This window comes from Lygodium microphyllum, chromosome 26 (assembly GCF_053477565.2).
Source record: "Lygodium microphyllum isolate KBCC chromosome 26, Lygodium_microphyllum_v1.1.10, whole genome shotgun sequence".
NCBI classification, from domain to species: domain Eukaryota; kingdom Viridiplantae; phylum Streptophyta; class Polypodiopsida; order Schizaeales; family Lygodiaceae; genus Lygodium; species Lygodium microphyllum.
In genome coordinates, this window is record NC_141160.1 from 46,153,049 (window position 1) to 46,177,522 (window position 24,474).

Consider the following 24,474-nt stretch of genomic DNA (forward strand, 5'->3'; position numbering starts at 1 on the left):
CTGAATGAACCTCTGGTTGGCATTCACATTGGCTTAGCCTCATAGCAGAAAACCCATTGAAAGCAAATGCATACAAGCAGCACTCCACAACCATGGTAACACCTCCCCACTGTTTGTTCATCACGATTCATGACACACTCCTGTAGAGATGTTGGAATCACTTGACAGAGTTGTATGGGTTTATTTGTTAGTCTTTACTTCATCACCTGTTTGAGGAAAAATAAAGCTACAATAGGTGTGAGAAAGAAGGGAGGGGTTGACAGATGACAGCATTCCCAAATTCCTAACCATGTATGGAAACAAGACACAGTCTTGCTTGAAAGTCCCAAAGATTACATCATCCTTAACAGCCCAATACAGCTTTCTTGAGACTTTTCCATACATGATGAAAGTTTTAAGTAATGATTGCCATGTCAAACTTTGGGCTGTAACACATTTCTGAAGACTTCATTCTTTGGTGCCATCAGTCTTGTTCCATATGCCACCACATTTCAATGTGATTCAATGGTAAGACAAAAGGTACAGGTCCTGTGTAGGAAAGCATCACTGTACCAAACCATCAAGATGCGTTTTTCCCATTTTCCATATTATATCTCGATTTATACAAATACAGCTGAAGCTGTCTTCAATTTTATCTATGATCATCACTCTGCTGTGTTGTGCAGCTACCTACCACCTAATTCACCTAGTCAGCAACTAGCTTGTGAACATAAGCACTGCCCATTTTCAATACCTTACAGTAATCCCTCTTCCTCACTATCATCATCTTCGGGCATCAATCTGCTTTTGCCTTGGGGCTCAACACCTTCATAGAACTCCAAGTACTCCTTTCTTAATTTGGCTCTCAGCTCCTTTTTGTTCATCTTTTTTAAGTATCTCAGAATCACCTTGAATGCAGGCCTGTCAGGTGGGCAGCTTCCTTTTCTCATTCTTTCAAAGGTTTCCACAGCTTGAGGAAGCATACCACATTCAAAGTACGCAATCATGACTTCTGTAAGCACCATACCATCTGGTGGCAACCCATCAGTCCTAGAATCCTTCAGTAGTGCTTCACACTCTGATACTCGCTTATTCCTGGCAAGGCAAGAAAGCATGTCCTTATAGAAATAAACATCTGGCTTGTACCAATACTCCTTCCTGACCATGTAGAAAACCTGAAGACAAGAAACACCATTGAAATCACACCACTGAAATCACACCATTGAAACCTGAAGACAAGAAACACCATTGAAATCACACCATTTTATTTTTTATGACATTTGCCCTAAAGTCCACCTATCAGCACATTATGTGACCAGCATTTCAGATGCAATTATTAACGTTAAAAGTTGAACCTGAAAGAAGGATGTTTACGAGGACATTGTAGATGCAGCTCTTTGCTAAGAGTCTGCTTTCTTTACTCTGTTTTTGAAATACACTGGTCAAAGCTCATAATGACTTGCACGCTTTAAGACATTGTCACAATGCAACTCCAATAATGGAACGGCCCGGAACAGTGCGGAACGGGCAAGAACGCGACTGGGAACGGGCAGGAACGTTCCATGGGCGTTTCGTTGGTAGACACATGCCGGAATGCGTTAATCCGTTCCTAAGGCCTGGAACGGGCGTTCCCTGTTTCTATGTATAAGAGGCTTGCCCTCTCTCTCTCTCTCTTATTATCCATCATAGATCCTTTGTGATCAACCAGCCCTCCTCCTCTCATTCTCATTCCCCTACTACCATCTAGCGCCCACACTAACGCATAGAGCTACGTGTTAGGGCTAACTATTGTAGCCTTGTATCCTTCAACCATTGCAATCAAATTGTTCCTTCTCCACCTACATTCTCTTCCATTCTCCTCCTCTCCATACTCACTTTCCTTTCCGTTGCACACTCCAACATGGTATCAAAACCACATGTGAGAGCTAGAGATCTTCGAAGAGAAGCGTGTTGCCCACATTGCAACCAACTAGGCAACATTCAACAGTGCTGATGACCTTCATTCAAACCAACACATTGTGTTTTGTGCAGGGCGGCCTGTTTACAACCCGTTTCCGGCTGCGTTTTGCAAGGACAAACCATTGTCAAGCTATGATTTGTGGAGACCTAACCTCACATTGCTGTGTTCCAATCTGGGGCAGTGTGAACCTCATCCTAGCAGCTGTCTGCTTCACTATAGACTTGCATTTTATGCAGGATTCTTAAGGACAACACTGTGTTTTTTTTCCTCAAGACAAGGATCTTCTTAGTTGGGCAGTGTCTTTTTCATACTGGGTAGTTTGTTTTACAGATCTATGGTTCTTGCTACATTTGTACATGTGGCATTTGTGACACAGACAGCAAGATTTTTTAGAAGGCATCAAAATGTTTATGGTGTGATAGGCTACATTTACTCCAGCAAATTCTCTTCTTGCCCGACATCGAGTACTTCTCCCGCCTCAATCTTTTCTAATCAGCAAACCAACAAACCCGAACAAGTGGACAACATCCCAATTGCATCATCTTCTTTTGTTTTCCCACACGTACTTCTTGAAGGGCATCTAAAACCGACCTTTGGAAGCCAAGAGGGCAATAAACCACATTTTAGCAAACACTTTATTCAACTTAACAATAAATTCATCAAGAAAACTCCACACACAGCTGTAGCTAGAGTGCTCCTACACCACACATTGATGCTTGTTAGCCCCAAAGCTTTGCGCCCATATTGGTATTTCTTTAGATTAAAATACACTCAAATTTGGTTATGAATGGTTGCATTTCATCAATTTCTCGTGACATAGCCGGTCCACGGGTGCACAATGGCCTTGATACCTTCATTGTTGGTCTCCGACCAGTTGTAGAGTGTTCAAAACTACAAATGAACTCTTCAATCTGCCAAACCCTAGAAATGACAACAAGCATTTGAACCCAATTTCGTGGAGCATTTGCTGGGATAACTCTCCTACATAGTCCCCATGCAATCCCACGTTATTCCTCTCACAAACAGAGAGGGGTTTTCTCGCAATGGAACTATAAGAATCTCACTTTCTTCGAAATAAAATTACCCAGAGAGTGCACTAGGCTTGAGAACTCGAAGAAGAACACGTCTCAACCCATAGTACTGTCATACATGTTTTTCTAATATTTAGATCAAAAGCAATAGCATACCTTTCTATATATGGAGTTACAAGGCTACCCAACAAATCCCCATGCCAAGAGAAAAATTGACTGTTGTCCACACTCCATCTATGCTGTAAGCTCATTCCTTGGCTGAAATTTGCAATTTTGTGTAGCAGGAAAGAAAAGAGTGGCTACCTCCCAGCTTGGGTTCCTCCAAAATGAGAGAGAAAAAGCCCCAAATAGTCAAGATAAGCTTTCCAAAAGAGTAACCAACTGCTCCTTAATTATATCACGCTTTTTACTAAGGGCTAATTAATGACTTAGTCATTGATCATAAGTAAGATGTCTACTAGGCAAAACTTTAGCTTAAGGCTTGCTTAATAACTTAAGTGCTCAAAGTGAGTTGCTTATTGGGTAAAACTTTCAATGTAACTCAATTCTAAGGTGCAAAATTTCACTTTAATGAAAGTTTTACATTGCACCTGTCAAAAGTGGTACAACAATGGAAGCGTAAACATAAGCTCTAATAAATTGTTGCAACACAAGACAAAAAAAAAAAAGGAAAAGAGAGAACACAATACAGATGAGAACTCAAATGTATGCTTGGGAAATGGAATCCATATACCAAGACACAAGACAGTGCAAAAGCAATGTGAGTCACCAGCTGTGGAGACACTGGCACATGCTCCCTCTCTCCAAGAACTGTCAAGTGATGAATGAATGTGGGAGAGGGAGCCTGAGAATATATAGGCCAAATAAATGCCAAAAATGACTGATCGGCCAACATTAAATACTAACTGACCGACTAGCTGCAAATAATGTCAAAACACAATAAATGCTGATAAATAAAATGCCCAAAATATCTCTATGCCCAGCCTGCTATACCACATGTACAGACTCGACCATGAACTAACTAATCTGCTAACACCCTCTCAGATCATGGGTAATCTGAAACAATATAATATACAATGATAATGTCGCATCATAGTACATACAATAATGTCCATCAGAGTAGAACCATGGATACCCAAGTAGTGGATACACATGCCACCACCAAGGTGCCTCGGAGAGAACCTGACATCCATGTCAATTTTACCAACTCCTGAAGATAAAGAAGATCGTAGCAACTCTCAATGTCTGTCAACAATGCCTCTGATGTAGCACACTTGACCATCCTGTCACCAATACCGTACCACATAAATGACAATGGATTCCCCTTCTTTAGCCAGACCACCAAAGTGTCCCCTCATGTGAGCTCTAGACGAAAGACACTTGCTCTTTGTCAAATAATCAACCCATTATAAACCTGGATGTCAATCCTAGCTCCAAGATTTGTATTTGCCAAACTGCGACCGATGCGTCAAGGATGTTTCTCTCTAAATCTTGTGCATCTATATAGAAATATAGATGAGGCACGGCTGCCCCATCTCACCACCCTCTCACACTCTCTCTCTGGCACTGCAGAGTCCTAAGGGATGACCTTATCACCACCACTAGAAAGCAACTGAGAAAGGAGCCACCAAGCCCTTTTCACAATCCGAAGAAGAGGATCCCTTCCGTGCCTTGGACTTCACCTTGGCCGAAGGAGCTGAGTCAGAATCTGAGGCAAATGATGACTCATCAAAAGAATCTGCATCCCACTTCGTCTTCTGCATCTTTTTCTTCCTCGAAGCCACAAACTCTTTGCAATCCTTCCGTAAATGACCGTTTTTGCCACAGTGGTAACATTGGGCCTTCGACTTCGTCATCTTCGAACCCCTCTCTGAAACTGCAAGAGCCTCACCTGAACCTCCATAATGTGATGGAAGCCGCCCCTGTAGTCACAAAGTCGCCTCATGCTCAAATAGCATCGAGGACATATAAAGAAAACTGACAGGAGTCATAGATGTCTGCGCTCGTGAAGCATTCGTCACTCCATCAAACTCCCGAGGAAGCTTGTAGAGTACCCCCAACAAGTGTGCCTCTAATAGGCCAGACTGCATAGTGCGAAATTGGTCTTGGATTTAGGTAACTCAAAGTAGGAATGCTTGGATCGTATCTTTGGTTTCAAACTTTGATCGTTACTCGAGCTGGCCATAATGAGTAACAGCCCTCATGGTAAAGGGAGCCTCGTACATCAACTACAACTTCGACCATATGTCTGAAGCTGTCCTGCAGGAGGTGACCGCCGGTAGGACTTCTTTGAAAATTGAAACCACACTTCCTCCTCGGATAGGGTGGTAATCCCTGATTACAACTTAATTACAGTAGCAAACAATAAAAGAATATCTGAAAATACAAATTTACCTACTGATCTTGGACAATGCACACCAGATTGGCCCCAAAATTGATGCCCCTTTCGGTATTTCTTTAGCTTTATTGAAGAGAAAGTTGACCGGGAAGTCTTCAATCTATTTTGTCCCCTTGATTCGGTCACTCAATTGGCCTTCATTCACTTTAGAGACGATGGAAATGCCCCAAATTCAGTAGCTGGCTAGTCCTCCATTTGAATTCAACTGAAATTCACCTTCAGTCTTACAGAATCCAAGTCTTGGAGACTACAATTTCTGGCACGCTTCCCAAGGCTGCTGCTAAACCCTAATTTTTGTTGTAAATTAGGACTTACAGCAAAGAAATTTGCAATTTCTTAGCCTCCAAGGATCCAAATGCTAAGATCTTCAAAGCAAGACTGTGAAATGGCTGGGAGATGAGAGGAAAAGCTGTAGAGAGAGAAAAAATAAGAGTTTTGTTGCGAAGAATTAATGAAAATCAATCAAGTGCATCTGTTGCCTTGCCACAACAGCATGTAGATGCAAAGAACTGAAGAAAATCAGTCATTTACTATTGTTGCCTTGCCTCAACAGCCTGTAGATGATGTCTCCTACTGTTGATTGGTCTTCTTTTGCCCTTGGCTACCTCAAAAGGTCCTCCAATGGCTGCAAATCAGACCAGCAGCCCTTTCTCCCTCTTCTTGCAGGCTAAATTTATAGAAATGCCTCTCTCCAGCCTCTAAAGACGTTTTTCGATCTTGCATGGGCATTTTTCAGAAGTGGCAACCTTCCCAAATGGTTTTTTCAACATTTTTCATAATTAAATATTAATTTTTCAATCTTAAAATACTGAAAATTAATCCAATAATTGTATCGATGCCCTGAAAAATAATCTGACTGGCCAATAATTAAATTGGCTAGGCAATTTCTATTCCCCAATGTCTCTACGCCATCTTTGACCATGAGATAGGCGTTAGGTACCATTAAACACCACTTCTCTAGTGTCACCAATTGACACTTATGGCCAAATGGATGACCTAGGCCAACAACTAGCACCAGATACCACTAAGTACCTGTGCGGCATAACTTATAGCAACTTTTGCCTTTGACATCCCATGATTTCTTCAGATCCCAAGCTCGTAAATTTACTTTAATCCCAGTTGCACCTCACATGTGCATCATTTACTTAACCATGTGATTAAAAATCAATCCACATGTTAAGTGAGGTTTCAAAAATACATATCCTCATGACAGAAATTCACCGAAGTAAGACTGAATAAGCATGGGCATCATCCGAATTCCATGTAAGCACTGCTTTCTCATGGTTGTCTTCATTAGAATCAACTTGAACAAAAAAAGACTATTAAGACCATGCAAGAGCTCCACCAACCACGTACCATAACCGCTTCTGGATAAATCAAGCCTTCATCATTGCACTCCACGTGTAATAATCAAGTCCATGGAGCTTGTCATCAGTGGATGTGCATGGAGGAGCCATCTGTAGAGGATTTAGAAGAGAAGTAGAGAATAGAAGATATTTGGAGAGGGAACACAACCAAAACACGAGCACAGACTGCGAAAAACAAGAGTTCACATGGAGTATAATCCAAAATCTGACCAAAACAATACAAACGCTGCTACAAAAAATCAAAAAATCGATCAAAAACTGCCAAAAACAGCAAAAAAGGCCTCTGAAAGTTCAGTCGCCCAGCTAGGAAGAAGTTAAGAACACCACAACACAAGCTGAATACTGCCACGAATAGGCTGAAAAACCATCACAACAGCCTGGAAACTGAAAACACAAGCAGTAGACGGGGTTGTAAACAGCAGGCAATGACAAATCTGTAGAAAACGCAAATAAAACAGGTCGCTTGTATAGAGCAGTAATTGCTTGATCAGCAAGGGTGAAAACAGTCCTCAAATAAGCAAGAAAACATAACAAGAACACAAAACTTGAAAACTAATACCATGTCAGAAGTGGTGCAGCAATGGAAGCATAAACATAAGCTGTAATAAACTGCTACAATACAAGACAAAAGAGAAAGGGAAAAAAAGAACACAATACAGATGAGAACTCAAATGTATGCTCGGAAAATGAAATCCATATACCAAGACATGAGACAGTTCAGAAGCAATGTGAGTCACTGGCTATGGAGACACTGGCACATGCTCCCTCTCTCCAAGGACTGTCAGGTGATGAATGAATGTGAAGGAGGGAGCCTGAAAATATATAGGCCAAATAAATGCCAAAAATATGACTGGTCGGCCAGAATTAAATGCTGGCCGACTGGCTGCAAATAATACCAAAACACAATAAATGCTAGCAAATAACAAGCTCAGTGGGGTGTGCTTGGTTCCTCCGAGAACGTCGCAGATCATCCTGCAGCTACCACTCTTCAAGGACCCCCTCAATACCTGCATCACGAAGAGTGTCACGAGCCCAACAAGAAGAAGGCCGAATCTCACCTCATTGTTCTCCATTTGCAGAAGTATTTAGAAGGTCCACCGATGGCAGGGGGGCAAGCAGTGAATAAGGGGGTTGAGAACTAAGCTCCTCGTCCGAAGAAGTCCTCAAGAGACATGCTCCAGAGAAATAACCACAAGCGCCTGGCGATAATCTCCAGGAGCAGGGTGTTCCTCACCCCCCTCTAAGGCTGGAACTTCCACGAACCAAATACCATAGTTCGTGTAGACATCCCGCTTAATAGGATCATACAATCGGTAACCTTGAAACTAGGAGCTATAGCCCACAAACACCTATCTTTTGGAAGTTGCTTCAAATTTGTCACGCTGTCTTCAGGATGTGAACATAGGCATCACACCCAAAAACCTTGAAATAAAAAACATTTGGCGTAGACCCAAAGTACACCTCATATGGAGTCATACCAACAACAGCAGAAGTAGGGAAACAATTAAGAATGTGAACTGCAGTAGCCACAACCTCAGCCCATAGATGCTAAGGTGTCCATAGACACTGAGGTGTCTATGGGTTGATGATGCTCCATCACGGTATGGGCCATCTCGATCACACTGCAATTCTTCCACTCCAGGATGCCATTCTCCTTAAGGGTGTTTGTACTGGTGAATACCACGATCTACACAAAAACAAGTAAACTCATTTGAAACAAATTCTCTGCCCTTATGGAATTGTAAGATCTTCCACTTCTGGTTTGATCGATTCTCCTCAAAGAGCAACCAATCCTTAAGGTTGGAGAAAGCCTTTGACTTCAGCTTCAAGAAATAAGTCCATGACATCTTGTTGTAATCATCCACAATTAGCATGAAATACAAGCTCCCTCTAAGGGACTCCGCCCTCATCGGTCCACAAAGATCGGTAGAAACAAGCTCGAAGGGTGCAAAAGACCGCCCAAAGCCTTGTTGGGAACAACATCACGAGTCTGCTTCCCATGGATGCAAGATACACAAGGCTGCTGGCTCACCACAATATCCGACAAACCTCAAACAAGCCATCCCTTCGACACCTTCCAAAGGTAATCATAATTGAGGTGGCCAAACACTCAATTCTCCTCATAACTTTTAAAAAAAACACCTACCTCGATCCACGATTAAGAATCCGAAAAGAATCATCATCAAATTCAATCAAAAGACCAAGGGCAGAAATCTTGTGCACCGAAAGATGGTACCCAAAGCCGGCACAATCACCAATGAGAATCTGGCCATCCGAAGGTCGCAAATAAGCAACACCTACGGCAGAAGGAGTCATGTACCAGAAGGCACCACTGTCAACAATCCACTCCCGAGTGTATGGAGCCGTCAACGCAACATCAAAAGCCGTTAGGGTCGAATCTTCAACCATCTACAAGTGGAGGAAAGTAGCTGATGAGGGAGCAGCCAACCCTCCGAAATCCTTGGAAGGTTTCTCCTTCTTCTCCTTGATGGGGCAATCCTTCTTCCAATGACCTATTTTGCCACAAATGTGATAAGTAGACTCCTTTTCTTTGTCCTTAGATTTGTCCTCCTCCTTCTTCTTCTTTTGAGAGAACCTTTCAGTTGCTCCTTTTCTTTGTCCTTCTTAGATTTTTCCTCCTCCTTCCCCTTCTTCTGAGAGAACCTTTCAGTTGCTCCTCTTGGTCCAAGACCATAGGAACCAACTATTTCCACCGAAGAGTCTCATACTGTCCTTAAGCATTCAGCGCGGAATAAAAACCACCGAAGCAGAGCAGTAACTATGAAAGCAGAGTTATCGCCATGTCTTCAAAAGTAATCACCTTCCCTAAGCTACCACAACTTGTTGATATGCTCCCGCATAGAGGATGACTTGTTGATACTCATGGTCCGCATCTGCACTTCCAAAGAAACTCGCTTCATGACAATCATCTGATTATACAAATGATCAAGCTCTAGCCATATCTCATGGGCCACCGTCAAATGCTCAATATGAGAGAGAACGGTTGTAGTACATGAGAGAAATAAAAACGAGCGAATATGAGCATTGAGTTTATCCCAATGTGCCTGAGCCTTTGCTAACTCCACCTTATCATTGGAAGAGAGTCTAGACTCATCTCACGAAGAAGGACGATGAATAGCCTTCATAATAAGCTCCGCTAAATCATAGGACTCCAGAATCACAAGTATTGAGACCTGCCAAATGCGGTAATTCTTGCCACTGAGCTTTTAATCTGATGAAAGAGCTAGTAAGATGGGTATCTTCCGGCCCATGATCGCCTAAAACTCAGCCTCGGCCTCAAAAGACATCTTCACCTACAATGTCTGCACAAAACATAGAGAGCAACCCCCCTCTGACTGTGAAAATGCAACTTGTTAGGGCTCTTGGTCACTCATCCCGCTCCTTCACCCATCAGAGGCGATGAAAGGGTAAAATCTGCACTTGAAGACCCAAAAGGCAGCCTCTAACAACAAAAACTAGCAGTAACTTCAACAAATCTTCTCCTTTCTCGCATGCCCACGCTCACCTCAGCCTTGTTTTGATGCAAAGCCCACCTACTTGATGCCATGTCAGAGTGAAGCAATGCGGAAGCGAATGACTAAGACAAAGAGTGAACAGCGAGAGAAAGAGACAATGAAACGCAAAAAATCTGCAATGAAGAATGCTATAAAAGGATGCAGAAGTATACAAGGGTGCAAAGAGAATATCTGCGTATGTCTCCACCTCGAAGGTCTCAGTCTCCGTCAACCTCGAGCAGTCTCCATGGTCTGCAGCTTGAAATCTGTAAAAACCAATTGACCAAGGCTGTTGGAATCAGGACCTATAAATAGGCTGGAAAAAACACACAAAACCAAGCAAGTCGGATGCAGGTCGGCTGCATTAATGCAATTGACTGTTGTCCAAGTGTTGTTATCCGACTGCCTGCCACATATCACCTGCGTTGTTGTCCGACCTGCCACATGTCATCTACCCTACTGCATGCGCTCCTACCACGTGGAATGCCTACTGAAAACTACATCTGTCCATCCAAGGAATGTCACTCTCTAACAAGGCAGCCTTCAAATCCTTTGAATCCTTCGTATTGGGCTTCAAATGGAGGTACTTTTGTCAACACTTCCTGCAATGAGTGCTAGCCAACGAGCTGTCATATTTGGCATATTTTGGGCCTATTTATTCAGTGGCTCCTCCTCTCATTCAATCATCATCATTATTCAAGTGGTCTTCCTATTGGAGAGAGGAGTTAGTGTCGATGCCCACATAGCCAGTGATTCACTGTTGTACGCGTCATTCTCGTGTTTGGTATATGGATTCCGTTTCCCAAGCACATCTCTGACTTCTCTTCCTTTGCAATGTTCTTTCGTTCTTTTGTCTTGTGTTCAGCAGTCTATCTTTCACCACTTGTCTATGATTCCATTGCTACACCTCTTCTGACATGGTATCAAATTGCAAGATCTTGGTTCCTACTGCGATTTTTCTACCGATTACAAGTTTTTCTTTCCCCTACTCATTAGACCTGCATTTTTCAGACCAGCAACCTGTGTTTTCATTTAGCCTGCAATCGTCAGTTTGCTGCATTCAATGCTCCACCAGCCTGCGTTTTTGGTTTTCTGCCACTAACTATGGCTGGGCAACTATTTCTACAAGCCGTTTTTGCTGTTTTTTGCAGTTTTTGACTGGTTTTTCTTCATTTTGCAGCAGTTCACCTTTGTTTTTTATCAAATATTTGATTACACTGCATGTAAACTCTCATTCTGTAAAGTCTTTGCTGTTGATTTGGCTGTATTCCCTCTCCGTATACCCTCTATCCTCTATCTTCTCTTCTTCTCCTCTCCAAATAGCTCCTCCGTGCACTTCTACAAATGATAAGTTACATGGATCTAACTATCTTGCATGGAGTGTTGTGGTGAAAGCTTGCTTTGAGCAAAAGTGGCTTTGGTACATTGTATGTGGAGCTATTCCTAAGTCTCAACATCCTTTTCCTCTTCTTGAAGATTTTGGTGAGGATAACCATAAGGAAGCTGTGCTTACATGGGATTTGGACAATGCCAGTGTATATTCTGCACTGCTTCAGTGTATTTCTAAAGAAGTTCTACTGACAGTTACATCCTATAGGACATCCCCAGAGATATGGTCAAAGCTTCAGATGTTGTACGAGGTACCTTCCCCTATGTGTGTTGTGACCCTTTATGGACAGCTTCAACAGATGAAGTTTGAGTCCAAGGACACCATTCAGTCATTTTTGCTCCGTGTTACACAGGTACAAGACCAGCTTCAACACATGCAATCTACCCTTCCAGAGGCACATCTACTAGGTATAGTACTCTACAAGACCCCCTCCCCCCCAGCCAACGTTTGATGGAGTGGTGAATGCTTTGAGAGCACAAACATCCTCTACACATGTGTGCTTTACACAAGTCCTCAATGCTGCTTGGGCGTGAGATAGCTTTGCATTTATAGGGGAGACTCTCATCTCATTATGGTGATTCTAGTGAGGCCTTTACAGCTTCAGAGAAGGGTGACAGGAAGAAGAAGCCGAAGGCCCAAGGTTATCACTCTAGTAAGAAGGGTCGCTTGCGAAAGGACTACAAGGAGTTAACAACCTCGCGGAAGAAGAAGAAGAAGCAGCAAGATGCGGCCTCCTCCAACGCATCATCCTCTTCCTCAAACTCCGACTCCAATCCTCCGGCCAAGAAGCAATCCGCAATGCAAAAGGAATCCGCTTCTTTAAATCACGGGAAGGACTTGATTGCCCCTTTCTCAGTTGCTTTCTAGTCCAGGCGATGCGATCATCCCTCACAACTCTCCGGTGCTAGAGAGGGAGTGTGAAAGGGTGGTGAGATGGGGCAGTCCGAGCCTCATCTATACAGGTATACAGGTGCATAGGTTTCAGAGAGGGACGCTCCTGACGCATCACACGAAGTCTGGCAAGTTCAAATCCTAGAGCTGGGATTGACATCCAATCATGCTGAGCTATTTTCTTTGACAGAGAGCAGGCTTAACTCCTAGTCTTAAGCTCACATGAGGTGATACTTTGGCGGTCTTGGGCAAAGGCAAAAAATCCATGGTCACATATATTCACAGGTATTTTTAACAGGATAGTCTTGTATGCTTCTACAAGATATTGTTGACAGACATGGAGATTTGTTATGACTCTTCTCTATTTTCATGAGCCGGTACGATCGACATTGACCTCAAATTCTCTCCGAGGCACCTTGTGGTGGCTTGATCACCCACTACTTGGGTATCCATGGTTCTACTTTGGTGGTTCTTTGTTGTATCTGATTATCCTTGTATCATTGTATTATATCAAATCACTCATTATCTTAGAGAGTGTTAGCAATCTAGACAGCTCATGTGTAAGTCTGGGCTATGCTTGATATTACTGGGTAATTTAGGCATTTTATGGTGATTATTCAAGTAATTATTGTTGGCCGACCAACTGGCATATTTTGGACCTATTTATTCAATGGCTTCTCCTCCTCTCATTCAGTCATCATCATTATTCAAGTGGTCTTCTTGTTGCAGAGAGAAGCCAATGCCGGTGCCCACACAACCAATCTCTCATTGTTGTACACGTCATTCTCATGTTTGGCATATGGATTCCATTTCCTGAGCACATCTCTGAGTTCTCTTCCTTTACAGTGTTCTTTTGTTCTTTTTTCTTGTGTTCAACAATTTATTTCAGCACTTGTCTATGCTTTCATTGCTGCACCACTTCTAACAAGTGTGGGCACTTGGACTTCTCCCTCTCATCATATATTGCATGTTCTGATAACATCCCCCACAAGCGACCAGGTCCTGTTTCATCATTGATTACAATATCCAAACTAGGACCACAATTAAAGAAGAGGTCTTCCTCATAAGCAAGAGAGAAGAAGGAAGAGAATGAAGGTGGCTGGGGGCAGAATACAGGTGGGAGTAGGACGCAGGCCAGGACAGGAGTCTGGGCGGGAGTAGAACGCGAACTGCGCGTAGGCGGGAGCAGGCGAACTGGGCGCAGGCGAAAGCAGAATGAGGGTGACCGGGCGCAGGTAAGTTTTGCCACGTGGCGTTCCCTGTCCCGTTTCAGACAGGGAACGTTCCATCATTTGGAAACGCAGTCCATGATGGATACATTCCGGGGACGGCGATTGTCCTCCTGCTTCTTGTCCTTGGCACGTGCCTCCTTCTGTCTACCAATACCTACAATAAATGCCTTAGTGAAGCTAGAGCCACGGGCTCCAACCTCACTGAGTCACTCATCATGCTAAGACAAGTGGTGAAAGCTCCTCCCATAAGAGTGTCTCGCGGATCCTCGATGCAATAAGGTTGGTATAGAAGACATCGAATCGAGGAGATGGTAGCTAAGTCAAAAGGATCATAGCCATATCTTTCCATTCATCTTTCATAGAAGGCTCCATCCTCAATGAAAATGTCATCCTTGATACTTTCGGTACAGAGCTTGTCTTACCTTCATTACCCAAAGAAGACGAACTTGATGGTTCAAACTATTCGTTGTGGTTGTGGAAGGTGGAGTGCATACTCGACACCTTCGATCTTTAGGCTCTTCTTTCAGATTCCATCCCTTGTTCTAAGGAGGATCCCACAAATGAAACTTCTATGGACCATGTAGCTTTGTGGGATCGGCTCAACTCTTAAGCCGATCCTTTCTCTTTATGAGTTTGTAGGATTTTATCCTTGTGCATGTTCATAGGATGAAGACCGCGGTGGAAGTACGGAAGAAGCTTACATCTTTGTATCAGCATAAGGTGTTAGCCCACAAGATTCCCTAGAAGGAAGTTGCAAATGCTTAATCTTGATGATTCCTCCTCTATGAAGGAGCACATCACGAAGGTGGACATGAGAGGTAAGCTTGATTCTCTTGATCATATGATAGAGGAGACGGGTGCAAACAAGGGACTCCTCATGCCAACTATAGTCGTGTCTCCGCTCAAAAGAGTGTCTGGAAAGAAGTTCCTCTTCTAAGTCATCAAAGCTCGTGAACTAGAAAGACATCTTCAAACCTGCAATCACCCAGAAGTTTGTGTTTAATAGAGAAACAACTATCACCTGCACACAAAGCTATCAGCTACAACAAGAAATTGTAGCCAAGGCACAAGAAGCAGTCACCTGCAACAAAATGATGTTGCCTATACCAAGAAGGAAGTGTTAGCAGAATATTTGTCAGCTCATGTGTGAGTCTGAGCTTGATCTGGGCTGGGCATTTTTATTAGGTATTTTAGGTTTTTTCTGGTGTAGCATTTTATGCCAATGGAGCATTTTTATGCACCAGTCGGCCAGCATTAATGCTGTCCGACCAGCATTATTGCTCCCCACTTTTTCAGCCTATTTATACTCAGTGGCTCCTCCTCAGTCATTATCATCATCATCACCTTCACCATCTGCAGACTCTGTGGAGAGAGGAGCCAGTGCCAGTGCCAGTGCCCACGCAGCCAGTGACTCACTGTTGTATGCGACTGTCTCGTGTTCAGATATATGGATTCTATTTCCCGTGCATACATCTGAGTTCTCATCTGTATCGTGTTCTTTTCTTTTCTCTTTTTGCCTTGTGTTTCAGCAGTTTATTTCAGCACATGTTTATGCTTCCACTGCTGCTCCACTTCTGACATGGTATCATTTTTCAGGATCTGTGTTTCTGCTGTGTTTTATTGCTGATTTCAGGACTGTTTTGTACCCTTGCTGCTCAGACGACTGCTGTCGCAGCCAGGCGACCTGTTTTGGGGCTGTTTTCAGCCTGCGTTTTTTGCAGTTTTGCCATCGCCTGCTGCCTACGCACCGTTCTACTGCCTGCGTTTTTCATCTGCAGTTGCTGGCGACAGTTTTCTACCTGTTTTTCTCCAGTTTACAGCCTGTGTTTTGCTGATTCCACATCTCTCGTGGCTGGGTGACTGTTAATTCAAGCCGTTTTTGCTGTTTTTGGCAGTTTTTGACTGATTTTTTGACTTTCTGCAGCAGATTTTGTCTTCTATTGATCAGATTATGGGTTATCTTGCATGTGAACTCTCATTTTCTGCAGTCTGTGCTTGTGTTTTGGCTGTGTTTCCTCTCTAAGTTCCATCTCTTCTCTACTTCTCTTCTTATCCTCTCCATATGGCCCCTCCATGCACTTCCACTGATGATAAGTTACATGGACCTGATTATCTAACATGGAGTGCTGTCATGCAAGCTTGGTTTGTGCAGAAGCGGTTATGGTACATCGTCTGTGGAGCTATTGCTCGACCTCTCCGTCCTTTTCCTCTTCCTGAAGCTCACATGGGACTTGGACGATGCCCGTGCTTACTCGGCGTTGCTTTGGTGTATTTCTAAAGCAGTCTTACCGGCGGTTACCTCCTGTAGGACCTCTCCTGAAGTATGGCAGAAGTTGCAGCAGATGTACGAGGCACCTTCCACCATGCAGGCAGTCACACTTTATGGACAACTCCAGCAGATGAAGTTTGAGCCGTAAGATACTATTCAGTCTTTTCTTCTTCGTGTTACGCAAGTACAGGACCAGCTTCGGCACATGCAATCTGCTCTTCCCGAGGCACATCTCGTCGGGACGGTCCTCTACAAGCTCCCCCCGGAGTTTGATGGAGTGGCCAATGCTTTGCGGGCGCAGACATCATCGACTCCTGTCAATTTTACACATATGACCTCCATGCTTCTTGAGCATGAGACATCCTTGAGATTACAGGGGCAGCTTCCGGTACATTATGGAGGCGAGACTTATGTAGCTTTAGAGAGGGGTGACGGGAAGAAGTCGAAGGCCCAGTGTTACCACTGTGGCAAGAAGGGACATTTGCGGAAGGACTGCAAGAAGTTAGCGGCTTCCAGGAAGAAGGAGCAGAAGAAGCGGGATGTTGACTCGACCGATGAGTTCTCTCCTTCATCAGACTCCGACTCCGATCCTCCGACCAAGGTGAAGTCCAAGGCGCGGAAGGGATCCTCTTCTTCGCATCGCGGGAAGGGCTTGGTGGCCCCTTCCTCGGCTGCTTTCTAGTGGTGGTGATGAGGTCATCCCTCACGACTCTCTTGTGCCAGAGAGGGAGTGTAAGCGGGTGTTCATATGGGGCAGTCGCGCGCCTCATCTATACTTTTACACAGGTGCACAGGTTCCAGAGAGGGACGTCCCTGACGCATCAACTTCAGTCTGGCGGAATCAAATCCTGGAGCTGGGATTGACATCCAGGTTCCTGCTGAGCTGGTTATCTGACAGAGAGCGGGAGGCTTTCGTCTGGAGCTCACATGAGGGGACACTTTGGCGGTCTGACCAAAGGCGGGGAATCCATGGTCACCTATGTTCAGGGGCATTTTTGACAGGATGGTCTTGTATGCTACTGCGAGGCATTGGTAACGGACACAGAGACATGCTATGATCTTCTCTATTTTCAGGTGTTTGGTAGGATCGACATCGACATCAGGTTCTCTCCGAGGCACCTTGGTGGTGGCTTGATCACCCACTGCTTGGGTATCCATGGTTCTACTTGGTGGTTCTCTGTTGTATAGTTTCTGATCCCTTTTCATTGTACTATTGTATTGTGTCAGATCACTCATGATCTGAGAGAGGGTGTTAGCAGAATATTTGTCAACTCATGTGTGAGTCTGAAACGATGACAAGAGGAGCCTACAAAAATGACGAATGAGTTAAAATAAAGCATAGGAAGCAGGGAAGGAATGAATCGAGCAGCAGTTGGAGAGCATGAAAGGACAAGAGGGCAATGATGAGAGGAAGTGATGATGAATGAGGTCGGAGAGAGCACAGGAGGCAAGGCCGTGGGAAGATGCTTGACCCATACAGCAGTTCTAAAACCTAATTGTGTAAAACCCCAGGAGTACTCTCTGTAATATCTAGCCAGTAATTAGCCAGTAATTATGTAAGCTATGTTGGTCCAGCATTAATGCTGTCCGACCAGCATTATTGCTCCCCACTTTTTCAGCCTATTTATACTCAGTGGCTCCTCCTCAGTCATTATCATCATCATCACCTTCACCATCTGCAGACTCTGTGGAGAGAGGAGCCAGTGCCAGTGCCCACGCAGTCAGTGACTCACTGTTGTATGCGACTGTCTCGTGTTCAGATATATGGATTCCATTTCCCGTGCATACATCTGAGTTCTCATCTGTATCGTGTTTTTTCTTTTCTCTTTTTGTCTTGTGTTTCAGCAGTTTATTTCAGCACATGTTTATGCTTCCACCGCTGCTCCACTTCTAACAGGAAGCACCTACAAAAACGCAAATTTGTATTTTGAGCAAAACGCAAAAGTTAGGGCTATTTGATACCAAAAAGCTATCACCTAGACTCTATAGACTATCACCCTGGCTACCTGGGGATGCAAATGCACAATGGACAACCTATTTGGATAATAAATGCAAGCTGCAAAATCTGCATTTTGGAAATCCGGGCTGCTACTCCACGATGAAAACTTGCTCTTCTACAAGGAATCTCCAAACTATGTACTCACGCGATGATACCATGTGAGTGCACAATGGAAGAGAAACACGAACACAAAGAAGCAAAGAGAGAGAGCGAGAGAGAGAGAGAGAGGAACCTAAAGATGAGGGAAGAATACTGCATTGACTGAAGAAGAACCCCGATACAATAATAATGTATTGATCCCTCCTTGCACACAACCCAAAGCGTTAGTGAGGGTACAAGGGTGCATACTGATGACAATAGCAACACCAAGCACAGAGAGTCCAAGTATCGGAGTATGCACCTGCAAAGGGAAGACTGAAGACTAAAGAGTGTATGTGTGTCTGCCAAGTGGGAAGACTAGCTATAAATAGCCAAGACACCAAAAGGCTGGACGACCTAATCCAAAGGAGGCCATAAATGCTGGCCAACTAGCAACAAATGCTGGTCACTAAAAAACAATGATAGAAAAAATAAGGGACACCCTAAAAAAATCCCAAATGGCAATAACAATGTCTGACAAGTGTAGACAAACTGTGGAAAATAATAACTGGCCTAGGAGTGCACACAAGAAGCCGACAAATAAAGAAAATGCGCCTACATTGCCAGAGCTCCTAGGTCTCCATCAGACTCTAACAATAGCTCACAACCAAGAGATGACAAACTGACATGACTAACACATGCAAGCTAATATATTTTCGGTGTAGAATTGCTCATTGAAGACATTCCAACCAAAACCCCCAATCTTCCCCTTGTTTTGGGTCACCAAATCATTGAACATTAAGAGCAAACATTAGGGGAAAATTAAAATGTATTGAAACCATCCTAAATGATTCTTCCAACTACCCATAGAGGCACCCAAGAACAAGCCTTATAAATAACCTAACACCCATGAAATGTACATCACTAACAAGACTTCAAAGCAAGGGGACTAGCAACAAATGCAATTTTGATTAGAGTCAAGGGTGTCCTACTAGTCCATTTGTAAAAAATGCAACTCCTCATCTTTTGATGATTCCTTCTAATCTCTATATAGACAGCTACTACTAATGCAACTTCACACTCATCTACATGGCCACCAAGAAACCCTAAACTAGATATAGACAATGCAAGCGTCAATAATCAAAACACAAGAACTATCCTTGATGTCTACACAATGAAGCTATTCCATCATGCTTGGAGGCACTTCGTGTTCTTATACCTAGTCAAAAATGAGAGCACAAGTGGTGGAAATAGATCTCCAAATATTAGGCATGAAGGCAATGAGTAGAGAACAAATTGCATAAATGGAAAATGTTGAGACATACTAGACACACCTTCAGCATGGTATGTGAGTATGCCTATGATGGGAATGAAGGGTGCAAAGTACGTGAATAAGAGTGCTGATGGGTAGAAACTCAACCTAATGGGACAAGGGCCAAATGGAAAAGGGCTTACGAGTGAGAGATGACTAGATTGCTAATAGTTTCTAATCAAAGCACGTGTTGTGAAGCACCAAGGCTTACCCTTTAGGTTTTGCATAACAATTCAGACCTCATTTTAATTGTTATAACATAAAAAATGCCCACATCTTGACACCAACCTGGTACAACAAGAACTGATTGGTCAAACTTAGATCCCCTACTTGATTGTAACATTTCTCACGTTTTGGTCTCAAGGGCAGTTTTTTAAAAATTTGCAGGTAAATAAATATTAAAGAAATAAATATTTACATCGCAATAAAGGTGTCATTCATGGCAGTCACCATAGCACCTCCACGTCCTTCTGAGCTTCCTATGGACCACCCTAAAGGTTTTGCCATTGACTTTGTGACCCTTCAAAACAGTTAGAATTTCATCTCTAGCTCTAGGCCAACAGTCTCAGAGGCAGTTGAAACCATATTCTCTCTCTCTCTCTCTCTCTCTCTCTCTCTCTCTCTCTCTCTCTCTCGGTGAATTGCTTACACTAGACACTATGTAGCTTGGGCCAGTAAAGCAGTGCTCAAGAAAGAAGAGAAGGACTAGCCTTACCTTGAGCGCCAGGTCGACCTCATTCTGCCGTTGCAACTCTTGGAGAACAGCGAGAAGGTCGACCTTGAGCAAGCGAGCGACGGTAGTCTGCAGGGAGTTGCCAAGGTTGACGCTGTCGCCTTTGGCTCTCTTGACATCGATGAGGGCGTAGAGGGCCTCCTTGCTGATGCCCTTGCGGCTCCTCCACAAGGATCCTCGCGGCCGGGAGTACCATCGCGCTTGTGGCAGCCCTAGCCCTAGCCCTGGCCCTGACCCTAACCCTAAACCTAATCCCGCCTCTGCTCCTCCTCCTCTTCCTGCCGCTGCAGGAGCATGTGACAGCACGTACCAAGAGAGAAGCCCGCCCTCCGCCAATGTCCCCCTTGCTCTGGAGTATCCTCGTCTCAAGACTACAGCCATTTTGCCATTGATAGCCCGCTCAAATGACCAACTATGGTCTCTGGATCCAGCTTAACTAAGGCTGGGTTCAGATGGAGGCGGCACACTGCAAACCATGACCAACCTTCCACCTCCTCTGTGTAAACAATAAAACCGTAGGCACAATGTGTTACAAGAAGGTAAAGATAGGTTTTTTTCTTAGTACCAAGGCTCTTATGAGGGGGAGAGGTTAGTAGAAAGAGGGTAGGTCTGGTAGAAAAAGAAGGGAAGTCTCAACTATTTAGGAGATGCCACATCAAAAGCACGCCCCTTTGATATATCTTTGCCGCCACTCGTTTGAACCCACCTATGTCTTCAACTCTAATAGGCTAACTCTCAAAACAGACATGCATGAAAGGTTCATTTGACCATCTCAAAACACATCTATTCTCGAATGATTGTTTGTAAAAACACTAAATTAAAGGTCTCTTTGTGGTTTAACCATGGAGCCTACTATGAACAGAGTTGTTCCCCATGGTTACAAGAGAGACCTCAGTTCAACTATAAAGTAGGTGCCACATCAATAAAGTGATTAACATGATCTTTTTCTACTCACAGTCACTCATGTGTGAGGGCCTTAAACATTGTACGACTTAGAAGAGTCACAAAGACTTTCAATTGTCAAGGGTGTGTGGAATGAGTTTCCAACCCATGGTACATATGTGTGCTATGTGGCATGGCAGCGTGTGCATGTGAGTGTTCAAGTGCTAATCTTAGAAGTGTCCCCAAGGTTTTCCACGAAAGAGACTTTGATTCAATTGCCAAAGTATTGGAATCATAGTTCCTACTCTCGTGACTCGAGTTGAATGCTTCTGTTAGTATTGTAGCCACTCTTGTCTACTCTAGAATTCCAACTACTACTATATTTGGAAAGGCTTTATCATGGGTCCCAATTGGCAACTAGACTTGATTTGTAATGTTAGGCTCTTAAATATGAATTCCAAAGGTATTACAATTATTGTGCTTCAATCTATGCATAGAGACTTGTAATTTGTTACTGATGTATTTCTTCAATTTGTATATTACTTTTTACCCCATATAAAAGTTTACAATTTGCTATAGAGTCCCATCAAATATTAGAGAGATTGGGGCTCTCAAATTGTATATATTAGTGCACAAGCACACCATGTCACCAGCATGCAACACACTAGCCAACAAACTATATGGTAAGTTTGTTCTATAATCTTTGCTCTTTGCATCCGAGTGCAAACCTACAAGTTTTCCACACCACACTTTCAAAGATTTCAAGGCACTTCTCTATACATGAAATAAAATCCTTCCTCTTATTCGTATATATATATATATATATATATATATATATATATTCTCTTGATCATGCCCTACTCAGCCACTTCTTGTCCTACATGTGCTACTTCAACCTTATCTCCTTCTACCTTGCTCATGCCAATTGTCCTACTCTAGCCACACCATTTATTGTCCATCCTACTACTCTCCCTCCTTGTATGCTCACAATCGACCTTCTCTTTCTCTACACCTCCTATCTTGGGTAATCAATGTAGTATACTTCCTTTCCTAAGCAACCACTATTGCTTGTGTTTAATGTAGTCCCACTACATGCATATATGCACTACCATTTTTTCATATTGCATGCATTATAACTCCCCATCCTTTAGAAACAGATGGCATAAAGCCTAGCCAACAAATTGAAAACCAACACATAAATTAAACCAAGATCAAGCCCCTACACTCAAAATAAGGAGCTCCCATCAACTTGCATGAAGTAAGTGGAGATTAAACTATTTATTACCAACTATATAAACAAAACAAAGAAAGAAGCCAACAATGCCCTAAACATAGTGAATTGATTGCTTGCATAGACAATTAAGAAGTTGGAAATTAAGTGCATTTCACTCCATGCAAGAGTCACAGCTCAAGATGGAGAAATAAACATTTTAAAATACAAGTTGGAATAGATTCTCAAATTAGAAGAAGGAGAAATACAACCAAATATCATTAATGAGCTTACGAGAATCAAAGAAGAGATACACCATTTACAATAGAAGGAGGAAAAAACCAAAAAAGATGCCACTTTTTGGGTGGAGGTATTAAAAAAAGACACAAAAGTAGGCATAGGAAGTAAAACAATGGATATATATGTAGTGAAGAAGGGCAAAAGCCAACTCACAAATTCCACTTCTACCGTCGCCATCGTTAATGATACTTTAGAAGAATAATAATGATGGAACATATGCACAATGTATGTGGAAATGGTTGGATTGAAAGTCCATTACGGAGAACACCATGGATTTACATGGAAGATGGGTATCAAAGAAGCCCTATACACATTAGCTTGGAGAGTAGGCCAAAAACTAAATAAGCATAATGGAATGGGTGAGACCTCAAAGGAACATGCCCTCATCTTGTGTCTCCCCACAATAGAGGCTAAGAGAAACACCTTAGCATGATGCATGATATTAAAGAGAACACGTGTGTTTTTAGGAGATGACCTTATCCCTACTTAACTAGCCGACATGAGGAAATGTATGGCCTAAATTAAGGTAGCTAGGGTGTTTAACATCCCCCTCAGTAGTGTCACGGCTCCTCCCACAAGTAACCCCCCTTCTCCCAAAGGAATAGAAAAAAAAAAGATTTTTTTAAAAGGCTTGGAGGATCAACCCACCGACTCCCCCCCTTGCACATGCCACATTCCCACCACACACTCTCCCGCCATCATCCTACTCGACATCTCCCCTCCATCCCCCACATGCTACCATCATCCTCCACACCCTAGTGAGACACAAGGAACTTGAATTAATGAAGTTATATATTATTTCTTAAAGTACTTTGACTACACAAGTGGATACTATAGAACTCCCTATAATATACTAAGAAAATGCCTACAAGATACTTCAAGACAACGTTATGGAATAATGAGAAACTACTCGTAAGGTAGATCTAGTTGGAGGTGTGGGATAATTTCGAAATCCAAACCAAATATCGAGAGCTAGTGAATCAACTCTCCAAATACTAAGTTTGATACTACATCAATGTGTTTATTATCCTTCGTATTACAATGTTGTAAATTAATTTCACCAACTTGAACTTTCTCTTTAATGGAATGCTCTCTTACATCAATGTGTTTGGTCCTTTGATGTTGAATTAGATTCTTTGAAAATGCTTTAGCTAAGGTGTGATCACAGTAGATAGATATTGGTTTGTCAACTCCATACATTCTCAACTCCTACACAAATATCTTATTAGCCATATGGCTTCACATATTGATGTAGTTATGTTGCAAGAATTCACCGTAGCTTTGCACATAATTGATGAAAAATCATGAAACAACTAATTCTTGCAAAAGAGTAAAAGAGAAGAGTGCATAAGAGACTAATTGCATACAATCTTTCCCCCATACATAGGTGAGTACATCCCCCATGTATGTATTTATTTAATTTTATTTTCTTGGTGTTTAAAATACAAAAGATATCCCAAAAATAGGCCCACACATTTCTCTTCCTTGCACATTCCATCTTTCCCAAATCTTGTCTCCAAAGTGAACTATCTTCCCTAAGAACATGATCTAAAATAATCACAATCTATTCAAGTTATACATCAATAAAATAATAATTCCATGCTTTTATAAGTTAGCCCTAAAAAAATCACTAGTGCTTGCATGCATACAACCATCACTCTAAGGAGCATGCATCCAAAATATAATAAATTCATGCTACTTGAGTGCCCAATAAAGAAAAATTCCTTATGCATCATAAACGCTCTTTGAAAAATAATATATGCACTCAATGATCTGCTACACCAAGTATAAATCACATGAGTCCCCTTGCCATTTAACTACCAAGCATCAGTAAACCAATGTCACATGTAGGTCTATGCATGACAAGCTACAATCATGCAATAATTAAATAATATTAAAAATCCATATAAATACATTTTAATAATTTT

The 24,474-nt window shown here is 42.7% G+C and overlaps 1 protein-coding gene across 1 annotated transcript; it reads right to left on the bottom strand.

Annotated features, from left to right (window-relative positions):
- On the bottom strand, positions 1-20,727 carry LOC148013225 (pentatricopeptide repeat-containing protein At1g62350-like). Its single transcript, XM_087668161.1, has 2 exons — positions 20,137-20,727; positions 1-1,154 (listed from the first exon to the last, which is right to left on the bottom strand). Exons 1-2 carry the CDS (start codon positions 20,533-20,535, stop codon positions 735-737), a joined length of 819 nt encoding a protein of 272 aa, XP_087524287.1. The 5' UTR covers positions 20,536-20,727; the 3' UTR covers positions 1-734.
- Positions 20,728-24,474: the final 3,747 nt, after the last annotated feature.

Coding starts and splice junctions, on each gene's coding strand:
- LOC148013225 (XM_087668161.1), bottom strand. CDS start 20,535: ATGGCTGTAGTCTTGAGACGAGGATACTCCAGAGCAAGGGGGACATTG. Junction 1,155..20,136: donor AGGTCGACCTGGCGCTCAAG/GTAAGGCTAGTC, acceptor TCTTGTCTTCAG/GTTTTCTACATGGTCAGGAA.